The sequence below is a fragment of the Schistocerca cancellata genome, chromosome 5 (genome assembly GCF_023864275.1).
Source record: "Schistocerca cancellata isolate TAMUIC-IGC-003103 chromosome 5, iqSchCanc2.1, whole genome shotgun sequence".
Taxonomy (NCBI): Eukaryota; Metazoa; Arthropoda; class Insecta; order Orthoptera; family Acrididae; genus Schistocerca; species Schistocerca cancellata.
Window position 1 is genome coordinate 521,436,869 of NC_064630.1, and position 21,040 is coordinate 521,457,908.

General features: G+C 43.0%; 1 protein-coding gene across 1 annotated transcript; it reads left to right on the plus strand.

Annotated features, from left to right (window-relative positions):
• The first annotated feature begins 1,658 nt into the window (after positions 1-1,658).
• Positions 1,659-14,728, plus strand: LOC126188642 (uncharacterized). The gene is made up of 3 exons (XM_049930243.1): positions 1,659-2,443; positions 7,337-7,467; positions 14,589-14,728. Exons 1-3 carry the CDS (start codon positions 1,659-1,661, stop codon positions 14,726-14,728), a joined length of 1,056 nt encoding a protein of 351 aa, XP_049786200.1.
• The last annotated feature ends 6,312 nt before the right edge of the window (positions 14,729-21,040 follow it).

The following is a 21,040-nucleotide window of genomic DNA, read 5'->3' on the forward strand; positions in this document are numbered from 1 at the left end:
TTTCGAATAGCATCCGTAGGTCTTATCGCGACATTTCCAAGTTTCAGCATGTCTAGAACTAACCTGAACATTACAGTTTTAAATTGAAGAATTTTTTGCATCGTAGTATTTACGCTCAACGTTTCACTCAACAATCATAGTGAAAGTGGATGAGTTTTTTTAATGAAAAGTGTTTGAGACTGCATGATCCTCTGATATCAACAAAGTCTTCGAACCACCTTTCTTACAACAAGCGAAGTAGATAAGAGTCTGCAAGACAGAGGTCTCTTTGTATGTTTCAAGATGTAATTCTTTGAAGATCGTCGGTGTTGTGTCTGTGACGAATAAACTGCCACAGTCTTGATTAGCTTAAAAAGAATTCGAGCGGCGACGAAGAACGTTGACGATTCAGGGTACCACTTCCAGATGTAAATGATTAAAGAGAGGGGTGAATTATGACTGACTTTTTGTTGTTTGGAAAATATAACAACATACTATAAGATTTCTTAATATGCCTATACATAACTCTTATATAATACACAACCTTTAGGAAAAAAGAGGAGGAAGATTTCTGTATACTTACGTCTTATAATTAGAAAGACACAATAATAAATACACTGACTTATTGCTAGATACGTCCATCTGCATTCCTCTTCAGTAACTGCTGTCAATTACAGACAGCTGTTAGTAATCTGTATGTCCAGATTAACGTTTCTTGCAACGAAGGCAAACCTCAGCAGAAACTTCCTTGGCACAATAGCTCCAACAGCGGAGACGTCAGTACAACAAGGTATGCTGAGAGCAAAACTGCACTGTCAGTAGGTCAGAGTGTAGGCAGTAGTCCACGTTTTAACCATGGAAGGAAACCCGTTTCTGAAATTATATATACATGTTTCTGCCTCTTCCGCCTCCCGTCTACTGTGCTACATTCGGTCCTACGAGTAAATTACTCTGCTGAACGGGAAAGGGGAACCTCTAGTACAATATACGTTCAGTTTACCGACACTGAGGAACGGTCCACCTCCAGCATAAATTAGAAAACAGAAGCACTAAGTGATTTATTAATTAGCTTAGAAATCTGATTCCGTTCGGGGTACGCAAGCTGTGTTTACAGCTGACTTGCAATTACTCGTAGTTTTAATCGAGTCTGGTTAATTATTCGTCCATAAATTTTCTCGTTTAGACGACGAGAAACAGAATTTGTGCTGAGTGAGGAATATTCCCTTTGAATAATATTTGTAATGATGCAAGCTGGGGCACTCCAAACCGGAATGTATTACTTATTTGTAGGGGTACTTGACTACGCTTGTCGGATTTTAGTGATAGGCTACGCAATACATTCCTTACAGCCGTTGGTATAAGTTATGTACGGAGGTGTGACGTAAATCAGCGTCATGCCCATTTAATTAAGAGATTCCGCTACACGGATTAGGAATTCTCTTTAACTAGCGGTGAAACCTATTTGAATGTCAGAAAATTTTGTAATGAAAATATTGGGCGTCTTCTGTATTGATCTCGCACTCTTCGTTTATAAGAGCAGCGATCGTGTGGGAGACGGAGCCGATGTTGGAAAAGTGTCCTCCTATTCACGTCAGTGGTGCTCGTGCCGGGCAGAGAACGGTGGAGGCAAGGAAGGGGCTTGGGAGCGCAGCAGTCTCTGATTTTGGTCGTTGTTCGTCATGGACTGGGATCCACAGAGATCACAGCCGCTGACATGGCAGTACACTGCTAGCTCCGTTCTCAAATACAACGTGCGTTTTCTGAATATATCTGGTCTGTGGCCACTGCAAGGCTTGCAACTATTTCGCATCTTTATTGCCACCATAGTCACACTGTGCATGGGTCACATTGCCGAAGCCGGCATCAACCTTTGCACACTGCGAGGGGAGCTGGAAGACTACACACTGGCGCTGTCCAACGTGTCGGTGATAATCGTCGGCGTGCTCAAGGTGGCGATCTTCCTCCGTAACGAGGGCAGTTTCTGTTTCCTGGTGCGCTGGTTGGACGCGCTGGTGGAGCGCCAGCCAGAGTACGTGCGGGACCAGCCGTCGCGCGAGGCAATCTTCAGGAAAGCTCGGCAACGCGCCAGTCGTATCTCCAAAGGTCTGGACGCGTACAACCTGTCCCTGCTCAGCCTGTGGACCGTTGCACCACTGATCGCTTCCTCTGGCGACAAGAGGCTGCCCTTCCAGCAGCTGCCCATGGCGAATACGACAACCTTCCCACTGTACGAACTGTCCTACGCCTTACAGGGCAGCTCTGTGATAATCATTTGTTTAATCAACGTGCATTTGGACTGCTTCTTTACAGCAGTTATGATACTCATCGGAGCTCAGTTGAAACTAGTGGCCTCGCGAATCGCTGATTTGCATCCGCGAAACGTAGCAATGAAGAATGATTCGATGATTGATGACACCTACAAGGATTTATGTCTCTGTATCCAGACTCACCAGGATATCACAAGGTATGTATAAAACTAGAACATATAATTAAAAACATTTGCTTGAAAGTACCACAAGAAAATTTGCTCTAGGACTGGGACTAGACTAATTTGCTGCCTTTCATGAGGAGTCGCCTAGGCTATCTAAGCAAGCCTGCTGGACTGATCCAATTTCTCGTTGTCTCTTGATGATTCCTTCACAGTTCCTGGAGTCTTACAAAAATGGTTCAAATGGCTCTGAGCACTATGGGACTTAACATCTTAGGTCATCAGTCCCCTAGAACTTAGAAATACTTAAACCTAACTAACCTAAGGACATCACACACATCCATGCCCCCGGCAGGATTCGAACCTGCGAGCGTAGCAGTCCCGCGGTTCTGGACTGTAGCGCCTAGAACCGCAAGACCACCGCGGCCGGCTTGAGTCTTACATGCAGAGATTCTCCCACCACGGGACCACCACCGCTTCAGCACAAGAGCGCAAACAGTTCTCTGCTAACCAACGACCAGAGAAATTCTATACCTACATCTCATACCCGTAGGCCATCTTATGATGTGTTGCAGATGTGATTCCAGATACCACAATCATTTGCTTCCTTCCTTGTTCCATTTGCGAAGAACAACTCCGTATGAGCGCTAGATTATTTGATTTTGTCTTGGTGATTATTTCGCGAGACGTTTGTGGGGATGTAATACGTCATCTGATTCTTCTTGAAACATACACCCTGGAAATTTAATCTGAAAACCTCTCTGTAGTGCACACTGCCTGTCTTCTAGCGTCTTCCACTGAAGTTCGTTGAACAGCTTCGAAAAACTCTGGCACTTACCAACCAAACAGTGACGAAATGCACCGCTCTTCGTTAGATCTTCTCTATCTCTTATATTAATCCAATTTGGTAACATTCCCAGACTGACGAGCAGTAATGAAAAATCGGTCGAACAATTGTTACCTAAGCCATTTGGAGCTACATAGCCTTACGTCTCTCCCAATGAAGATCAGCGTGCCATATGCTTTCCCCACAACTTGTTTTTACGCAGTCATTCCATTTTACGTCGCTACTAATGGTTGCTCCTAGGTGTTTTACGGTTGTTATTCTTTCCAGTAATTGATCGTCAATAGCCCAACAGTTGTCGAACAATGGGACCCTCCTCGTCTGTTCCTATGCATTGCAGTGTGTTTATTTACGTTCCGGGTCAACTGCCAGTTCCCGCACCAATAATCGATATTTTGGAAATCTTCTTGCGTTTCACTACAGTGTTTTGGCGTTGCAGTCTTCCTATAAAGAAGAATATTGTCCGGGAACAGTGTCACCCGTGGTTCCACGTTATCTACTGTTCATTTATATATGGGATGGTTATAAATTAAACTTTCGCTATTTGATAGAGCCTCCATGAAAAACAAGTGATCGTAGGACAATGAAACTTTGTAGAAACATGTGTGAGGACATGCGGAAGAGAAATAACGAATAAAACAATGAAACAAACACATTATAATTTCCACATGAGAAGGTTACGTTTGTTAACTGATACCATGTTTACGTTACAGGTTACAAAAGTTGCTCAATGTGATGAAAATCTGCATCCACAACAGCCTGGAATCGCATTAGAGTTTGCTGTACTGCCGCCCGAAACATCTCAAATGTGATGTTGGATACCTCCCTCGCTATGCTTATCTACAACCTCCAACGTATATTTGCGTCTTGTTGATAAAACCTGTCCTCCATATATCCCCACAGCCAGAAGTCACACGGGTTAAAATCTGAAGATCTCAGACGCCACACACTTTGGAAGGACCGGCCAATGTTTCCGTTTTCTCCAAGCTAAGGAGGTGTGTCCACAGACTCCGAAGTGAACAGGCGTGACGTACCAACAAATGTATGGAGAAGAAATTACGGCAACGACCGTTTTGATGTGCAACTGAATCTGAATGTGTAACTTAATGTGAAACTGGATTTCCTATTTCTCATGAACAGTCACCCTAAGCTTGAGCAGCTCTGGCTCTGGTACAAATTGTGATGTGTCACTTTAGCTATATCAGATTTTATCTGAATCAGGTTTATTGACCGCCAATAGGCCAACAGCATTGTCGAACAGTGCGACTGTCCTTGCCTGTTTATGTTCATTGCTTTATATTTATATACGTTCCAAGTCAACTGAGAGTTTCTGCACCAATCATCGATCTTTCGGAAATCTTTCTGCGTTTCACTACGGTGTTTTGCCGTTGCAACTTTCCTATAAACAACAACATTGTCCGCGAAGTCTCGCCTGAGCTTCCACGTTATCCACTGTTCATTTATGTACGGGTAAACTTTCACTATTTGAGGGCCACGCTGAAAAATCAGCGATCGCAGAACAATGAATCAGGTACTGAATCAGGTTTTGTCTGGATCTAACAAAACACGTCGTTCTTGATGGGGCGAAGTGCTTTCCAAACCCTACCTTGGCCAACAAGGTCGTCAGATCTCTCATCAGTTGAGAACGTTAGGAGAATTATGGCCAATGCCCTCCAAACATCTCGGGATTTTGACGATCTAACGCTCCAATTGGACAGAATTTGGCACGGTATCCCTTTTGCATAAGATACAAATGTGGACCTACGGGTTACTGACTTGGTCAACTGTTGAAGCTCTTTCTCTTTAATGAATCATCCAATTTTTCTGAAACTGATATCATTTGTTTCTCTGTACATGTACATCACATCTAGCGATTTTCGTCCCGTTCGGACAACTCATTCGTGGTGCGGCATTCTTTTTTTTCTCAGTATGTGTGTGTGTGTGTGTGTGTGTGTATGTATGCGGACATGCGGAGGCAGGTGCGTACGCTACCATTCGTTTTCATACCTGCAGACTCTTGTTCTTATTGTTTCTGCACATTAAGGGTCAACCTATAGTTTTTTTATCACTTCCAACTGAGGTCAGATAAATGTTCAACAGTTTCCAGCACTGGCGCTTACTCACTTTTCTAACTCTTACTAGAAGCTAGGCAACATCTGAAATGCTAGCAGTGAGATTCTTCGCCTCGCAGTTATTCAGCTGATGGAGAAAGATATCTTACTGTTTCCGATTGAATCTTCGAAGATATACGACGCAAGAAGATCAGCTAGAACGCTTCGAGCACCCTTAGCAAGCTTGGAAGCTCGATCACATGGAAGCCACGTTTATGAGATGTATGAAACTTATCGGGGATGGAAACAAATATTTGGCCTGCACTGTGTTCGGATAGCGAGTTAAATTGCTGACTTAAGTAACACAGACAAATGCGTGATTTTGACTGTGGCAACTGCGATGTAGCCTTGAACATCATGTTTTCATTTTATAACAATTAAGCAACAGAAATTTCGATGTGAAAGGTCTGACGTTGATGCTCGAGCCGAAAAGGCCCTGATCAGATGGAATTTGTGTTAGAATGAACAAGCAGCTCAAGCAAACAGATACCAATAATTTAATCTTAAACTTAAATTAGTTATCACAAAATATGTGAAAGTACAAACATTACAAGATACAGCCAACAAGCTTTAGTAAAGTGACGCTAGTCTCAACCAAGTTAAAGAGGTATATAATCAGATATCAAAATAAAATATAACTTATGAAAATACACTGCGAAAATGCAGGCCATGACCATGGCCATGACCAATCCAGCGGTACAGAGGCATGTCCGGATCGAAGAAAGAAAGGAAGAAAGCATATTTTTTTGAGAATGGTGGCCACAACAATTTTGATCATAATATAATTTCCTGCTCTAAAAGCCTCTGTAATTTCAGCTGGCGAAGAAAATGGTTCAAATGGCTCTGAGCACTATGGGACTTAACATCTGAGGTCATCAGTCCCCTAGAACTTAGAACTACTTAAACCTAACTAACCTAGGGACATCACACACATTCATGCCCGAGGCAGGATTCGAACCTGCGACCGTAGCAGTCGCGCAGCTGGCGAAGAGAATCATTTAATACCTGACCGATATACCACTAGACAGCGATGCTAATTAACAGATGTATTTAATTTACACGTCTGTGTCATAAAATCTCAAGGCAATTTTACAGTGTGTTCGGAAACTCCTGTTACAAACTTCTAGGATTTGTAGAGGGCAGTGAGTAGATAATACTTTGAATTGGAACTCATGTCCGGAAACTTACCATTTCCGTGCTACAACCATTTGAAAACATGTTGGTAACGCGACCACTTTTACAAGTAATTGGTTAGGCGTGACCGAGTACATCACTTGTTTTGAGGTTCCACTCGTTAATAGCCAAAGAAACTGCTCGTGTACTAGTTGGCGAGTTGGCGGGTTCTCTTCAACGTGATGCAGTACGGCTCCTTCCAGTTCGGGTGTGCGGCGTCTCCTTAGAGCACTGTAGTCACACCTGCTGACCTTGAAGATACTCTTTCTCGAAGCCGTTGCTTAATTGTGGCGAAAGGGGTATGCGATGGAGTCGGACTTCGTGGATAACGGTCTTGATAAAGGCGACGAGCAAAAGTTCCATTACCGTGAGCTTCACCGTTCTGAAGTATCATGTCGGTTTATTCTGCAAATGTGAACTCAGTCATGTTCAAAGACATGTGAATAAGGCTCGAAGCAGGACAGAGAAGTAGGACGGACGTCAAATGTCATCAGTCGATCCCACGTAACCATCGCTCACCACAGCTACCCTGTTACCTACCCAGCTAGTAAACATGTTTTCAAACGGCTGTAGCACGGAAACGTTACCTTTCTGGAAATGAGTTCCTATTCAGAATATTATGTCTCATTCCCCTCTACAAGTCCTACAAGTTTGTAACGGGAATTTCCGAACACCCTGTAAAATTAAGGATCTACAAAAATGCGAATGGAATAATCCTTTGATGCAAATAACGCATAGACTACGGATTTACATTTCACATCATTATTATTTTGTCACTTACATTATTTCTTCACTTTTCAGGTTCATTAAACACCTAGAAATGGTGATGAATCCCATCGCACTGCTGCAACTGGCTCTCGGGGTGTTCAACGGCTGTATGCTCATTTTCCCGGCAGCGTATGTAAGTAAATTTGTGTTAGAATTGTATGCGAGTAATTTTGCCCATTACCTTAATAGCATGATGGTTTGGAAATAAATAAGAATTGGAAAAACTTACACAGTCTTAAACAATATCTCTGTGACTATTCTTATCCACGCCAGCATAGAAGACAGAACTCATCTCAGGAAGCAACGTTATTACGAGTCTCCACAGCGAGTTATATCGGTATCGTTTACCTCGCCAATCAAAGTTTGAATTACGGTATTTTTGCATTTACTGTTTCACTCAGAAAAATGAACAAATGGGTTTGAAGATACCACCATACACCATAAATCAATAGCCTATGTGTTATACATCAAAACCGATTTGCAAGGTTATGTTGACAAATAAGATTAACGTTACTTTTACTAATTACAGAGAAGTTAGAAAACGACGAATTCGTACCATTAGGTTCGAGTTACTTGGGTCCGAGTTCCCAGTGAGGCTTCATATGTCCCATTATTCAAATAATTAGGTAAACGCCCACAGACGATGGTTATAAGTACTGCGCATCCCCTTCCGACAGATGGTATTCCCTCAAGCATTGATTATTCATATCACTTACCATGTGTGGGAGCTATTGTTTCATCGGTAAGGTACTGGTTTGACAATACGACAGGAAATAGTAATATCAAACATCCTGGCGGATTAAAACTGCGTGCTGGTCCGAGGTTCTGAGGACTAACCAAGCACAACTCGCTACCCGCCATCACAGCTGCACTTCTGCCAGTACATCATCTCCTACCCTCCTACAAGCGGAAGTAAAGCCGCGAGAACGGCTCGTGAATCGTGCTTGAGTGTCTCAGCCGGTAGAGCACTTGACTGCGAAAGTCCTGAGTTCGATTCTCGGTCCAGCACACAGTTTAATCAGCGCACCCTCGGCAGCAGAGTAAAAATTTCGTTCTGGAAACAGTAATATCATTCCTCTCCTCCTCCATCTACAGCAGTGTCAGCCACGGCATGCAAAACTGCTCACATGTACAAGTTGCTTCATGCATGCATAGCAAGGTTCTGCATGTCACAGCACTCTTCGGTACGTGTGGGCTTTGCTCGGTCCTTCTCGGAACTGCGTACGCCGCGACATATCATTTAGCATGCGACGTTGCACCGTTTCTCCTGACATTTGGTGCGTCATTTTCCTGTCAACATAACTTTCTTTATTTCGATAGAATCGTGCTGTCTGTGCTGTTTAACCTTTGCTATTTGCTCATTGTTGAAAGGAAGTTCACGGGTCCAGTGGCTGTTTGCACAAAACGAGGCACACTAGCGCTCCACTGCCGTAAAACTTTAAAAATGGATGGAAATCGCAGTAAGGAAAGACGAGAATTCGTAATATCTATTGCGCAGTCTAATAAGCAACAGGTGTCGCAGATTTGCCATGGAACGGCATTACAACACCAAGCAGAAACAATTTAAAGGTTTACTTGACAATGAAAGAACAAAAAATTACAACTATCGAAGATGATTTACATGGGATGCAAAAATGGCACCGAGCGAGGAGGCGCAGTGGTTAGCACGCTGGACTCGCATTCGGGAGGACGACGGTTCAATCCCGTCTCCGGCCATCCTGATTTAGGTTTTCCGTGATTTCCCTAAATCGCTTCAGGCAAATGCCGGGATGGTTCCTTTGAAAGGGCACGGCCGATTTCCTTCCCAATTCTTCCCTAACCCGAGCTTGCGCTCCGTCTCTAATGACCTCGTTGTCGACGGGACGTTAAACACTAACCACCACCACCACCACCACCACCACCACCAAAAATGGGTCTAAGCACTATGGTACTTAAAATCTGAGGTCATCAATCCCCTAGACTTAGAACTACTTAAACCTAACTAATCTGAGGACCTGACACACATCCATTTCCGAGGCAGGATTCGAACCTGCGACCGTAGCAGCAGCGTGGTGCCGGACTGAAGCGCCTAGAACCGCTTGTCCACAGCGGCCGGGTTGTATGAGATTCATTGTTTTGTACATCAAGAAGCTCTATGTGCTAAATTTGAAGGCTTGGAGCATTTGTGGTACGAATAATACATTTTCAGAAGTTAGTCGCATCATTAGACCGACAGTTGCAACAGTTTCAAAGGGAATTATTGTACGAAGAGTATGGAGACGTTATGTATTACCTTAAACTACTTCGTTTAAATCAAAGGTCATACTTGGGACAATTTTTCGATTGAAGACTTGCTGTAATTGAATTTCTGAAGGAGAAAAGATAGTAGACACGAAAATTAGAACATCAGGAACGGATCGTAGATCTAGCATTGTAAGTGCACTTGACTGAACACTGTCTACGCAGGCCGTTGCAAGGTGAGAAACAACTAATTATGACTGTATGCGGATGCACTTAAAAAGAAAATCGCGGTGTGGAAGGCACAAATTCTGACAAAACAACATCCGTTTCCATGAGCTCAATGGCGTTAAAGAAACGACAATTTTTAAGAATTCATTTTGGAGTTGAAATAATTACAAGAATAGTTTCCAAAATGTTTTGAGGGTGCTGCCAACAATTCATCCTTTTTTTTTAAGCACCCCTGTGCATGTGCAGACGGGACTGATCGACCTCTACTGAAAATCCCGTTTACAAGACAAATTCGTTTACGTTAAAACTGTCCAGGAGTTGTATGTTCTTTTCGTCTCGAAAAGTTTCCACGTCCCTATAATGAGGTTGCAAACGTGATACAATGTTTCGAACACCATATGTACGTGAAAGGCTTTTTTTCTGTTGTGAAACTAAGTCAAGATTGTGTGGTAACGTGAAAACTGAGGAATTGCGTATGCCCTTATGCTGGCATTTGATGCTAAATATAAATTTTGTTATGTCTTCAACGCGCCAAAAATAATTAAATAATACTGAAAATTTGTTTGGTTGTGATCTATGTTGTTGAGAAATATGAAATACGAAACCAAGCCGTATACAAGCTGTTCAGTGTTCCGTGGCCGCCACTCATATACACTATTAAGTTTGATGCCTCGCCGCACCATGCGAGGTATAGTTCCCAAAACTTTATTTTTTCTCTTCTAGTGTGTTTTCTGTAATGCAGTATAACCATTCTAACAAAGAATCGATGACATTTTACAAGAGTCTTACAGCTCCGATTCCCCAGACCAACAACGTGAAGTCACCTCAGCTGTTCAGAATGACGACCGCCACTCTGCACTGACACAGGGATGCGAAACATGTAGCACCATTGCATGCTTACGGCTTTTTGGTAGAGACGTCAGTGCAGTTCCACGCTGTGTTCTTCGAGGTTGATATGTGCTTATTGATGAATTTTCTCCAACATGATCCAGCATCATCGTCTCATATTTTACCGTGCAAACAATTCTTTGCCTAGAGCCTGGACCAGTCCTCATTATTTATAGTAAGTTAATATCCATCGTTATAGACTAATTCAGCAGACACAACGGAAATACACCATCCACTGAACAATAAAATTACCTAATCCTACATTAAAACTAAATCCGTGATTATGCATAATATACACTGAGATGACAAAAGTCATGGGATACCCTCTAAAATCGTGTCGGACTTCCTTTCGCGCGGCGGAGTTAAACAGCGTGACGTGGAATGGATTCAGCATGTCAGTTGAAGTACTCTGCAGAAATATTGCCTCTATAGCCGTCCATAATTGCGGAAGTGTTGCCGTTGCTGGATTTTGTGCACGAACTGACCTCTCGATTATATCTCATAAATATTCGAATGGATTAGTGTCGGGCGATCCGAGTGACCAAACCATTCGCTCGAATTTTCATCAAATCAATCGCGAACAATTGTGGCCCGGTGACATGGCGAATTGTTGTCCACAAAATTTCCATTGTTGTTGGGGAACATGAAGCCCACGAATGGCTATTTCTAGTTAATGATCACTTCAGTTGGATCCAGTTCATTAGATGCAAACACAGCCAGTACGATTACGGAGCCACCACCAGCTTTCAAAGTGCCTTGTTGACAAATTGGGTCCATGGCTTCGTAGGGTCTGCGCCACTCTAACCTCACCAACAGCTCCTACCAACTGAAATCGGGACTCATCTGACCAGGCCACTGTTTTCCAGTCGTCATGGGTCCAACCGATATGGTAACGAGTTCAGGACAGGCTAATCAGGTGATGTCTTGGTGTTAGCAAAGGCACGCCCATCGGTCGTTGCCATAGCCCATCACACGCCAAATTTCGCCACGCTCTCCAAAAGAATATGTCCGTCGTATGGCCTACATTGATCCCTGTGGTTATTTCACTCAGTGTTGCTTGTCTGTTAACACTGCAAATGCTGCTGCTCTCGGTCGTTAAGTGAAAGTCGTCAGTCACTGCGTTGTCCATAGTGAGAGGTAATGCCTGAAATTTGACACACGCTTGACATTATGGATCTCGGGATATTGAATTCCCTAACGATTCCCGAAATGGAATGTTCCATTCGTCTAGCTCCAACTACCATCCCGCGTTCAAAGTCTGTTAATTCCCGTCGTGCGGCCATAATCACGTCGGAAACCTTTGCACATGAATCATCTGAGTCCAAATCACAGCTCCTGACGTTGACGCTCCATTGACGAGCTTTCCTTGCTCCGCGTGTTGGGCAGTGTTAGCACGGAAATGCTGTTTCTGTTGTTCCTGTGAGGAAGAAAAGAAGATCCTTACCTACACGAACTGTTCTTGGATGATGTGGTGATGATATTCTGTGTCTGCTGGGAGAAAATTACTCTAGCAGCAGGTCGAGCCAACGTGTTGTTGGCCTGAGGTGTGGTTGGTGGTCCAGGCCACGGACGAGCCGATTGCGTGATTGTACCGCCTTCTCATAGAACGACAGCTCCGCCAGGGCACTGCCCCTTTACGCGATACTACCGCCATGACTACTATCCCATGACTTTTTGTCACCTCAGTGTGCCTCGCCCCGCTGAAGACCGCAGACGAATCGGTGTAGAACAAACGCCAAAAACGAATTTGGTTGTCTGATATTTGCATGAAAATTCCTATAATATTTCAATGGAAAATTTGACATGGACAGATTTATTCGGAGCGTTGCTGTCCGTTAGCACGTTCCAGTAGCCTAAGGAAGAACTGCTAACAACTCACAGAATGTTTATTGTTGTTGTGGGAGACGAAATTAATGAATACGCTCTTGTTCATGTGGACAGTGACAGTTCCATATTTTGCACTCCGTCACTCTGCTCACGCGGCAACTTATTTTCTTTTGACATTTGTGAGGCAAGTACACTTTGTAAAATGAAGAAACGCACAGCAGTGGATTAATCCGCAATATTTTATTGCGTACATGACCAGTTTCAGAACACTTAAAGTTACATTATTTGGTGTAAACCGTAATGATGAAAATATTGTCCTACGCAAGAATGGGAGGGGATCCTCGAGTCTGAAATATCAGATTAGGAGCTATGTGGCAAAATTTCTAACCAGAATAAATGAAAAGTGAGAACAGGACGTTATTTGCAAATAAAATCACTTAACAGGCAGCAATTTTTATACGACATTTAAAGAACATAAAGAGCTGGCCATTTCCAGGTCAGCTGTGACAACGCATTTGAGCGACAACCCGCATGAACTGCAGCAGGTTAGCGATAACTTAACTATCTTACACACAGCAGGGTAAGGTCGGACACTCAATGTCCTGTAAGAAATTTAAATGTTAAGAAGTCTTCATTCCCATCCTCTCGATAAGATTAATGAAAACTCTGACCTGTATCATAAAAATATTTTAGGTAATTATGACATTATCCAAACAAATTGAAGTGTCTATATTACGTAATATTTTTCACCGTTCTTTTAAATGTACAGGTCCTCTTTTCCTCCTGATTTTGTGATGATTCCATCTGCTCTCTGCTGTTACTTTCCACTATTCCAGTTCAAACAGGTCATCAATCAGATGTATGTTTCATACCGTGCCTATGCTATGGGTCATGTGCGGCCTGTGTACCAAGGCTAGTATTTACTATTACATAGTTTTCCTGTTCGTGTTCCCTGTCGCGTAGCACAGGAGAACGGTTTTAACGAAATTTATGTGAGTAATTTCAGACAATATACGATTTCTCTCCCCCCTCCCCTCCCCAAGTTTTATTGCATTTTACGTGTTTCAAGATTCTGGTGGCTTTTCGTGTCCGGTCGTGATGTCTGTTTTTTCTGATTTTTAGGTCCCTTTTATCCTTTTGACATGGAACCATGACAACACTGGCGTGAGGATGACTTCCGATAATTAAGTAATTTCATTTTTAAGTAACGTCCTGTTCTCTCTTTTAATTTAGAAAGTTTAGCAGTATAGCTCGTTACCTGATACGTCATATTTTAGGATCCCCTCCCATTCTTGTATAACACAATATTTTCACCATTACAGTTTACACCACATAATGGAACTTTAAGTGTTGCGGAACCGGTCTTCTACACAATAAAAGATAGTGGAGTAAGCAATTGCTGTGTGGTTTTTTATTTTACAAAATGGACTTATACAGTTGCGGCTGCCGCAAAAAAAGAACCTTTGTCAGGAGAGTGGTTTAGCCTATCCGTTAGTATATACTCACTTATCATTAAGTAATATTTATGACTGTAGTTATAGAACTAGGGAAATAGGGTGTAACCAAATACTGATGGCCGAAGCATCCTAAAAGCTTATATAAATCCCGAATAGTGCTATATGAATTTTTGTTCTATTTCTGCCCAAGAAAGTATTCCAATTCTCTTACAGACGCTGCAGGAATGCTACTGGTTCTTAATTTTTATAATACAGACCACTATGAATAGGTAACATTCAAACCCCGAGATCGCGGCGCTCGGCGCCGAGCGCTTATCTCATTCTTCCTTGAGTAATTTGAAACCTTCTTCGACCTGAATTTTGGATTGGACACCAGAGTGCTGAAGTAGGCATGGCCCTGTTCGAGGTGGTATGCCTTTGCCTTCCTCCAACCTTTAAACGGACTTACCCAGACTGTTATAGAGGGACTTACAGTATAAAGTGGACTCCGAACCACTGGGAAACTTTGCATGTTTCATGCTAACAAATACGCAATGAACAAAAATGAGAATTTTTTGGAATAAAAGAGGGGACAATGTAATCTCGGAATATGATGTTTCCTAATGGGAATGACGTCAACGCAGGAGAGCTAGGTACTCCAGCTAGAATTGAAACTGTTGTTACAGGTTTACCACTTAACCTGACACTAACAGCCTTTCCTCCTTCAAAGTCTGTACAGACCGGTATCAGGCTCAACCTGAAAGCTGTTAGACTAGCAGACCTGATGGCGTTTACTGCTCCAACATACAAATATAATATAGCATAGTGATATCAAAGCTGGAGTCTTTGTATAAGCGACAGACGACCACATAATTTTCTTCCTTTTGACTTCAAGAATTACAGAAACATATTACATACAGAAAAATATTATTAAACGGCTAAGCTGGTTCATACCTAGGTTTTCTATCTGACTGCTTCCGGGGACAACAAAGATCTGATTCTCAAATTTTCATGTAGCTATTGACCGGATTAAAAAAAATTAGGACGCTATAATAATAATGTCATTAAGAGGTACAATCTTATGTTAAAGGTTTAACACAGTAAGGCAAGTATTACACTTAGAAAGAGTGTATATGTTCCGTCTGAAATGACCTCGAAGTAGACGGGACGTTAATCCGAAGCTTCCTTGAGTGTATGTGCCGTGGGGCAGCGTAACTCACCGCGTTCAAACAGCAAGAATATATTCATGCAGTAATTGAAAATGATTCCACTTAGCATAAGGGAACAATTGACAGGAATGGGGGAAAGAAATACAGTAGAAGACGAATGGGTAGCTCTGGGGGATGAAGTAGTGAAGGCAGCAGAGGATCAAGTAGGTAAAAAGACGAGGGCTAGTAGAAATCCTTGGGTAACAGAAGAAATATTGAATTTAATTGATGAAAGGAGAAAATATAAAAGTGCAGTAAATGAAGCAGGCAAAAAGGAATACAAACGTCTCAAAAATGAGGTCGACAGGAAGTGCAAAATGGCTAAGCAGGGATGGCTAGAGGACAAATGTAAGGATGTAGAGGCTTATCTCACTAGGGGTAAGATAGATACAGCCTACAGGAAAATTAAAGAGACCTTTGGAGATAAGAGAACCACTTGTATGAACATCACAAGCTCAGATATGGAAACCCAGTTCTAAGCAAAGAAGGGAAAGCAGAAAGGTGGAAGGAGTATATAGAGGGTCTATACAAGTGCAATGTACTTGAGGACAATATTATGGAAATGGAAGTGGATGTAGATGAAGATGAAATGGGAGACACGATACTGCGTGACGAGTTTGACAGAGCACTAAAAGACGTGAGTCGAAACAAGGCCCCGGGAGTAGACAACATTTCATCAGAACTACTGACGGCCTTGGGAGAACCAGTCCTGACAAAACTCTACCATCTGGTGAGCAAGATGTATGAGACAGGCGAAATACCCTCAGACTTCAAGAAGAATATAATAATTCCAATCCCAAAGAAAGCAGGTGTTGACAGATGTGAAATCAGTTTAATAAGTCACAGCTGCAAAATACTAACGCGAATTATTTACAGACAAATGGAAAAACTGGTAGAAGCCGACCTCGGGGAAAATCAGTTTGGATTCCGTAGAAATGTTGGAACACGTGAGGCAATACTGACCTTACGACTTATCTTAGAAGGAAGATTAAGGAAAGGCAAACCTACGTTTCTAGCATTTGTAGACTTAGAGAAAGCTTTTGACAATGTTGACTGGAATACTCTCTTTCAAATTCTAAAGGTGGCAGGGGTAAAATACAGGGAGCGAAAGGCTATTTACAGTTTGTACAGAAACCAGATGGCAGTTATAAGAGTCGAGGGGCATGGAAGGGAAGCATTGGTTGGGAAGGGAGTGAGACGGGGTTGTAGCCTCTCCCCGATGTTATTCAATCTGTATATTGAGCAAGGTTGGGAAGGGAGTGAGACAGGGTTGTAGCCTCTCCCCGATGTTATTCAATCTGTATATTGAGCAAGCAGTAAAGGAAACAAAAGAAAAATTCGGAGTAGGTATTAAAATCCATGGAGGAGAAATAAAAACTTTGAGGTTCGCCGATGACATTGTAATTCTGTCAGAGACAGCAAAGGACTTGGAAGAGCAGTTGAACGGAATGGACAGTGTCTTGAAAGGAGGATATAAGATGAACATCAACAAAAGGAAAACGAGGATAATGGAATGTAGTCGAGTTAAGTCGGGTGATGCTGAGGGAATTAGATTAGGAAATGAGACACTTAAAGTAGTAAAGGAGTTTTGCTATTTGGGGAGCAAAATTACTGATGATGGTCGAAGTAGAGAGGATGTAAAATGTAGACTGGCAATGGCAAGGAAAGCGTTTCTGAAGAAGAGAAATTTGTTAACATCGAGTATAGATTTTAGTGTCAGGAAGTCGTTTCTGAAAGTATTTGTATGGAGTGTGGCCATGTATGGAAGTGAAACATGGACAATAAATAGTTTGGACAAGAAGAGAATAGAAGCTTTAGAAATGTGGTGCTACAGAAGAATGTTGAAGATTAGGTGGGTAGATCACGTAACTAATGAGGAGGTACTGAATAGGATTGGGGAGAAGAGAAGTTTGTGGCACAACTTGACTAGAAGAAGGGATCGGTTGGTAGGACATGTCCTGAGGCATCAAGGGATCACAAATTTAGCACTGGAGAGCAGTGTGGAGGGTAAAAATCGTAGAGGGAGACCAAGAGATGAATACACTAAGCAGATTCAGAAGAATGTAGGTTGCAGTAGGTACTGGGAGATGAAGAAGCTTGCACAGGATAGATTAACATGGAGAGCTGCATCAAACCAGTCTCAGGACACAACAACAACCCAACAACTTCCAACAAATTTTACACATAATTTCATAACCTGTATGAACCATTTCTCGCAGACACATCCCACAAAATAATGAAAGGACAAAACTTTATTGCTTACTACACTTTCGCAGTTCACGCAATAAACCTTTGGCACCGGGCATGACGCTTTAATTTATTATTTATTCCTACAGACTCCATTCGCAACAAATTCAACAGACACTAGTCACGTATACCACTGAAAGTACCCGCAAATTTATGTCATTGTACGATACATAGTTCAGGAGATATGACGTCATAGACATTGAGAAGCATGAAAAAGTAGCTTTTGCTTAAAACGGGGCTCAAATTACCCACACTTACCTTCAGGAAGCTTGTGCTCCGACTTTTATAACCTCGCCGTTAACGAGTTGTTAAACCGATTCACAGAAATGTGACTATTAGTCACTTGAAAGTCGTCTACGTTCGTGAGCCCGAGACTCTTGCAGTCAGTCGAATGAGCGTTGATATAGCTCGCTAATGTTCAGCGTGTTAACATGCATACGGGTATGAATGTGTTTAGTCATGAGATGTACAGCGCATGTAATAAGACGCTGGTGTTCAATACCTTGGTTATTAGTTTCTTTACCCCTATAACCAGGAAAAAGCCATGGGATCCCTGAAAGAGAAAGGGACGGGGGATAGTAACTATAGTACCGAAAGTTGACGTATTGTGGATATTTAAGTCTCGGAGATGTCTGAGAGCTGGCTCTTACTGTTCAGATACCCGAGATACGCGTTATTAATGACGCATAGAACAAGTACCAGAAATGGCGCTGATGGCCCAAAACGCAATGACCACCACTTAATAGTGTGTGGATCCATATGTGGAACACAATTCAGCATTAATTCTGTATCAATTCATCAAGCCTTCAGTAACTTTCGATTGGTATATTGTACCAAATGTACACTTACAGGTCACGCAATTCCTGTAAATTACAAACCAGTAGTTTGTGGCCATAGAGAGGACCCCCGATTGCGTACAATATACTGTATGTCTCATCGGATTCATATCTGAAAAATTTAATGACCTAGAGATCAACAGGAATTCACTACCACGCTCCTCAAACTATGCCAGTAGGGTTCTGGCCTTGTGAAGGGGACAGTTGTCGTGTTGGTAGATGCCATCCTTGTCAGGGTAGACATCAAGTATGAAGGGATGTAGATGGTCCACAATAATGTTCACGTAGTGCAAAGTTGTCGTGCTGTTGTCGATTACTATCACATGTCCCGTGGAATACCACGAGAATATCACCACATAATAGTACTACACTAGCAGGACTACTTCGATTTGGTGTGACAAGAAACGTGATTCATCAGACTAGGTGACACGTTTTCATTCATCCATCGCCCAGTCCCGACGATCTTCTGCCCACTACAGGTGTAATCGACGAAGTCTTTGGATCAACGTGGCAACACGCAGGGGTCGTCTGCTGCGGATCCCCATGTTCAACAACGTACACTGAACGGCGTGCCCCGAAACACTTGTGCCTACACCAGCGCTGAACTCTTTCGTCAGATTTGCCACAGATCGCCGCCTATCCCGATTTACAGAGCGGGCAAGCCTCCGACCAGCAAGTTCTGTGATGAATTGTGGACAGCCAACACGCTGCCGCCTATTCGTGTTTTCACCTTCCTTCAATCACTTTTCGTAGATGCTCACGCAATAGGAAAAGAAAAGCCATCTTCGCCCCTTCTGAGATGCTCGTTCCCAGATGCCAGGGTATAAGGATTTGGCTATTGTAAAAATCGTTTATGTCACTGAATTTTCCCATTTGCGTCCCGTATCGTCGCTAGAATGATTCTCCATCCGTCTCTGTTCCGCTAACATACAGTACGCCCTGCACCGTGTCACGTGCCTGCAAGGCCACGAGGCGGCACTCAGCCGCGCGATGTCGCGTGGTTACAGCGTTTTGCCGCATCAGTGTAACAATGCGTCCATCTTTCTTTCTACAGTACTCAACATTGGTAGATAGACCATTAGGCTGTACAGTGTTATATATGATTTTTTCAGAATCCGTGTTGTTAATAACAAGGCACTGTGGCGACTGCAGCCGTTATGAAATACCTGAAATGTATTCGCTGTTGCTAATAAGAACAACCAACAGATGTATAAGGGAAGGATGAGAAGGAAAATTTGTACCCGACAGGGACACGAAACCGGATTTCCCACTTTTACACGAGCGCTTCCCTTAACCGCTATTTTTTTCATTTTCGGATTGGTGCATTAATGGTACATAGCAAAAGACAACAAAAAATGAGGACTAGCCTTACGGGACACCGCCACTTGGGACCCTATCAAACAAAACTAAACCGATCCCTCTTCAGGCGTTGCCGTCCCAACTACACCTAACCCCGCCCCCCTCCCTCCTAAGGAAACTAAAATGGGGCATCCGTTGAGCGTCGATCCTTAAGGGCGATATTAATGACGGAGAGAAGATACAAATAACCATAAAACAAGGTTTGATTTTTTGCTTTTTATTTTAAATTTTTTTAATTATTTTGTGTTAGTACAATATCGTTCATTGGCCTTTACATGTTAGTGCATTTTACGGTGGAAAGTGATCAGGGATGCGTCACAAAATGGGGAGACGGGGCACACTCCAACTATAGGGGAGGCGGAGTCAGGGAAAAACGCTGTGGACGATATATTCGGCGGAATTTCGTTGGTAATGGGGCGACCGGGTGAGCGTACTGTGCGCGATCACAGCGCGATTCTAGAAGTCGAAGACTATATGTGGGCCGTTGTCAAAGAGTTATTCTAAAGCCTTCCTCGAAACCAGATGAGGGTATGCTGCTTCGCAAGAAGGTAGTGTGAAGTCTGGGCATAGCGCGAACTCCGAAGTAACTGTCATGGCGGGGCGCGTAAGTTACAGCCCATGATGCGTTGGATGAGGAGCCATACGTCACATTTCAGGGGGCACTTCAGACGGAGTTCGCTGTTGGCAGTCAGAACAAAGTGGCGACGTAACCAGTCCTATATGTTGTAGTCATCGATTGGTCGGAAACGTATCGGTGACTATGACATACCAAAGTACAGACAAGTTCGATAGTAAAGAGGGTACATGGAAGAATCACCAAGCCATCTGCCAGTTAACGTCTAGGTGCTGTACCTCCATGGTGCAGGCGGAGTGGACGATGTAAACAAGGATAAAAGTCCTTCCCACAGGGAGCGTGGGTGACTGGGAGATTGTTCTAAACGTAACTGAGTTCGACGAAATACGGTATGGTAAGGAATAACACCGGAGAGATATGTGCTAGCCGATCACGGGTTGGAGAGATGCTAGGCAAAGGACATCCAAGAGACTGCGTGTTAGAGATGAACAGAACCCCCGCCAATGCTGCAACATAGTATGCGGAAAGAGAGCGGTGGATGATGCTCACACATTGACAAGTCCAAGGACGCCTTTTAGAGGAGGCAGTGGTAGAGTTTTGAAGTGGACCTTGAAAACGGTCCCAGCTGACATGAAGTACCCGAAAGCCAACTGAAACTGGTGACCAAGGAGTAACAGGATTGGGAGGATTTGGGCAACGTGTACCGGTTTAGGGGCCACATATGTGTTGATGTAGAACACACACCAACTACAGTGGACATGTCAGCGAACATGGTGCAGTTGTTGTTGTTGTTGTGGTCTTCAGTCCTGAGACTGGTTTGATCCAGCTCTCCATGCTACTCTATCCTGTGCAAGCTTCTTCATCTCCCAGTATCTACTGCAACCTACATCCTTCTGAATCTGCTTAGTGTATTC

Excerpts from the sequence above, each read along its gene's own strand:
- LOC126188642 (XM_049930243.1), top strand. The coding sequence starts at position 1,659 with ATGGACTGGGATCCACAGAGATCACAGCCGCTGACATGGCAGTACACT. Across the intron at positions 2,444-7,336 it reads ACTCACCAGGATATCACAAG|GTTCATTAAACACCTAGAAA; the intron begins GTATGTATAAAA and ends TTCACTTTTCAG. Across the intron at positions 7,468-14,588 it reads TGTGTTAGAATTGTATGCGA|GTTTACCACTTAACCTGACA; the intron begins GTAATTTTGCCC and ends CTGTTGTTACAG.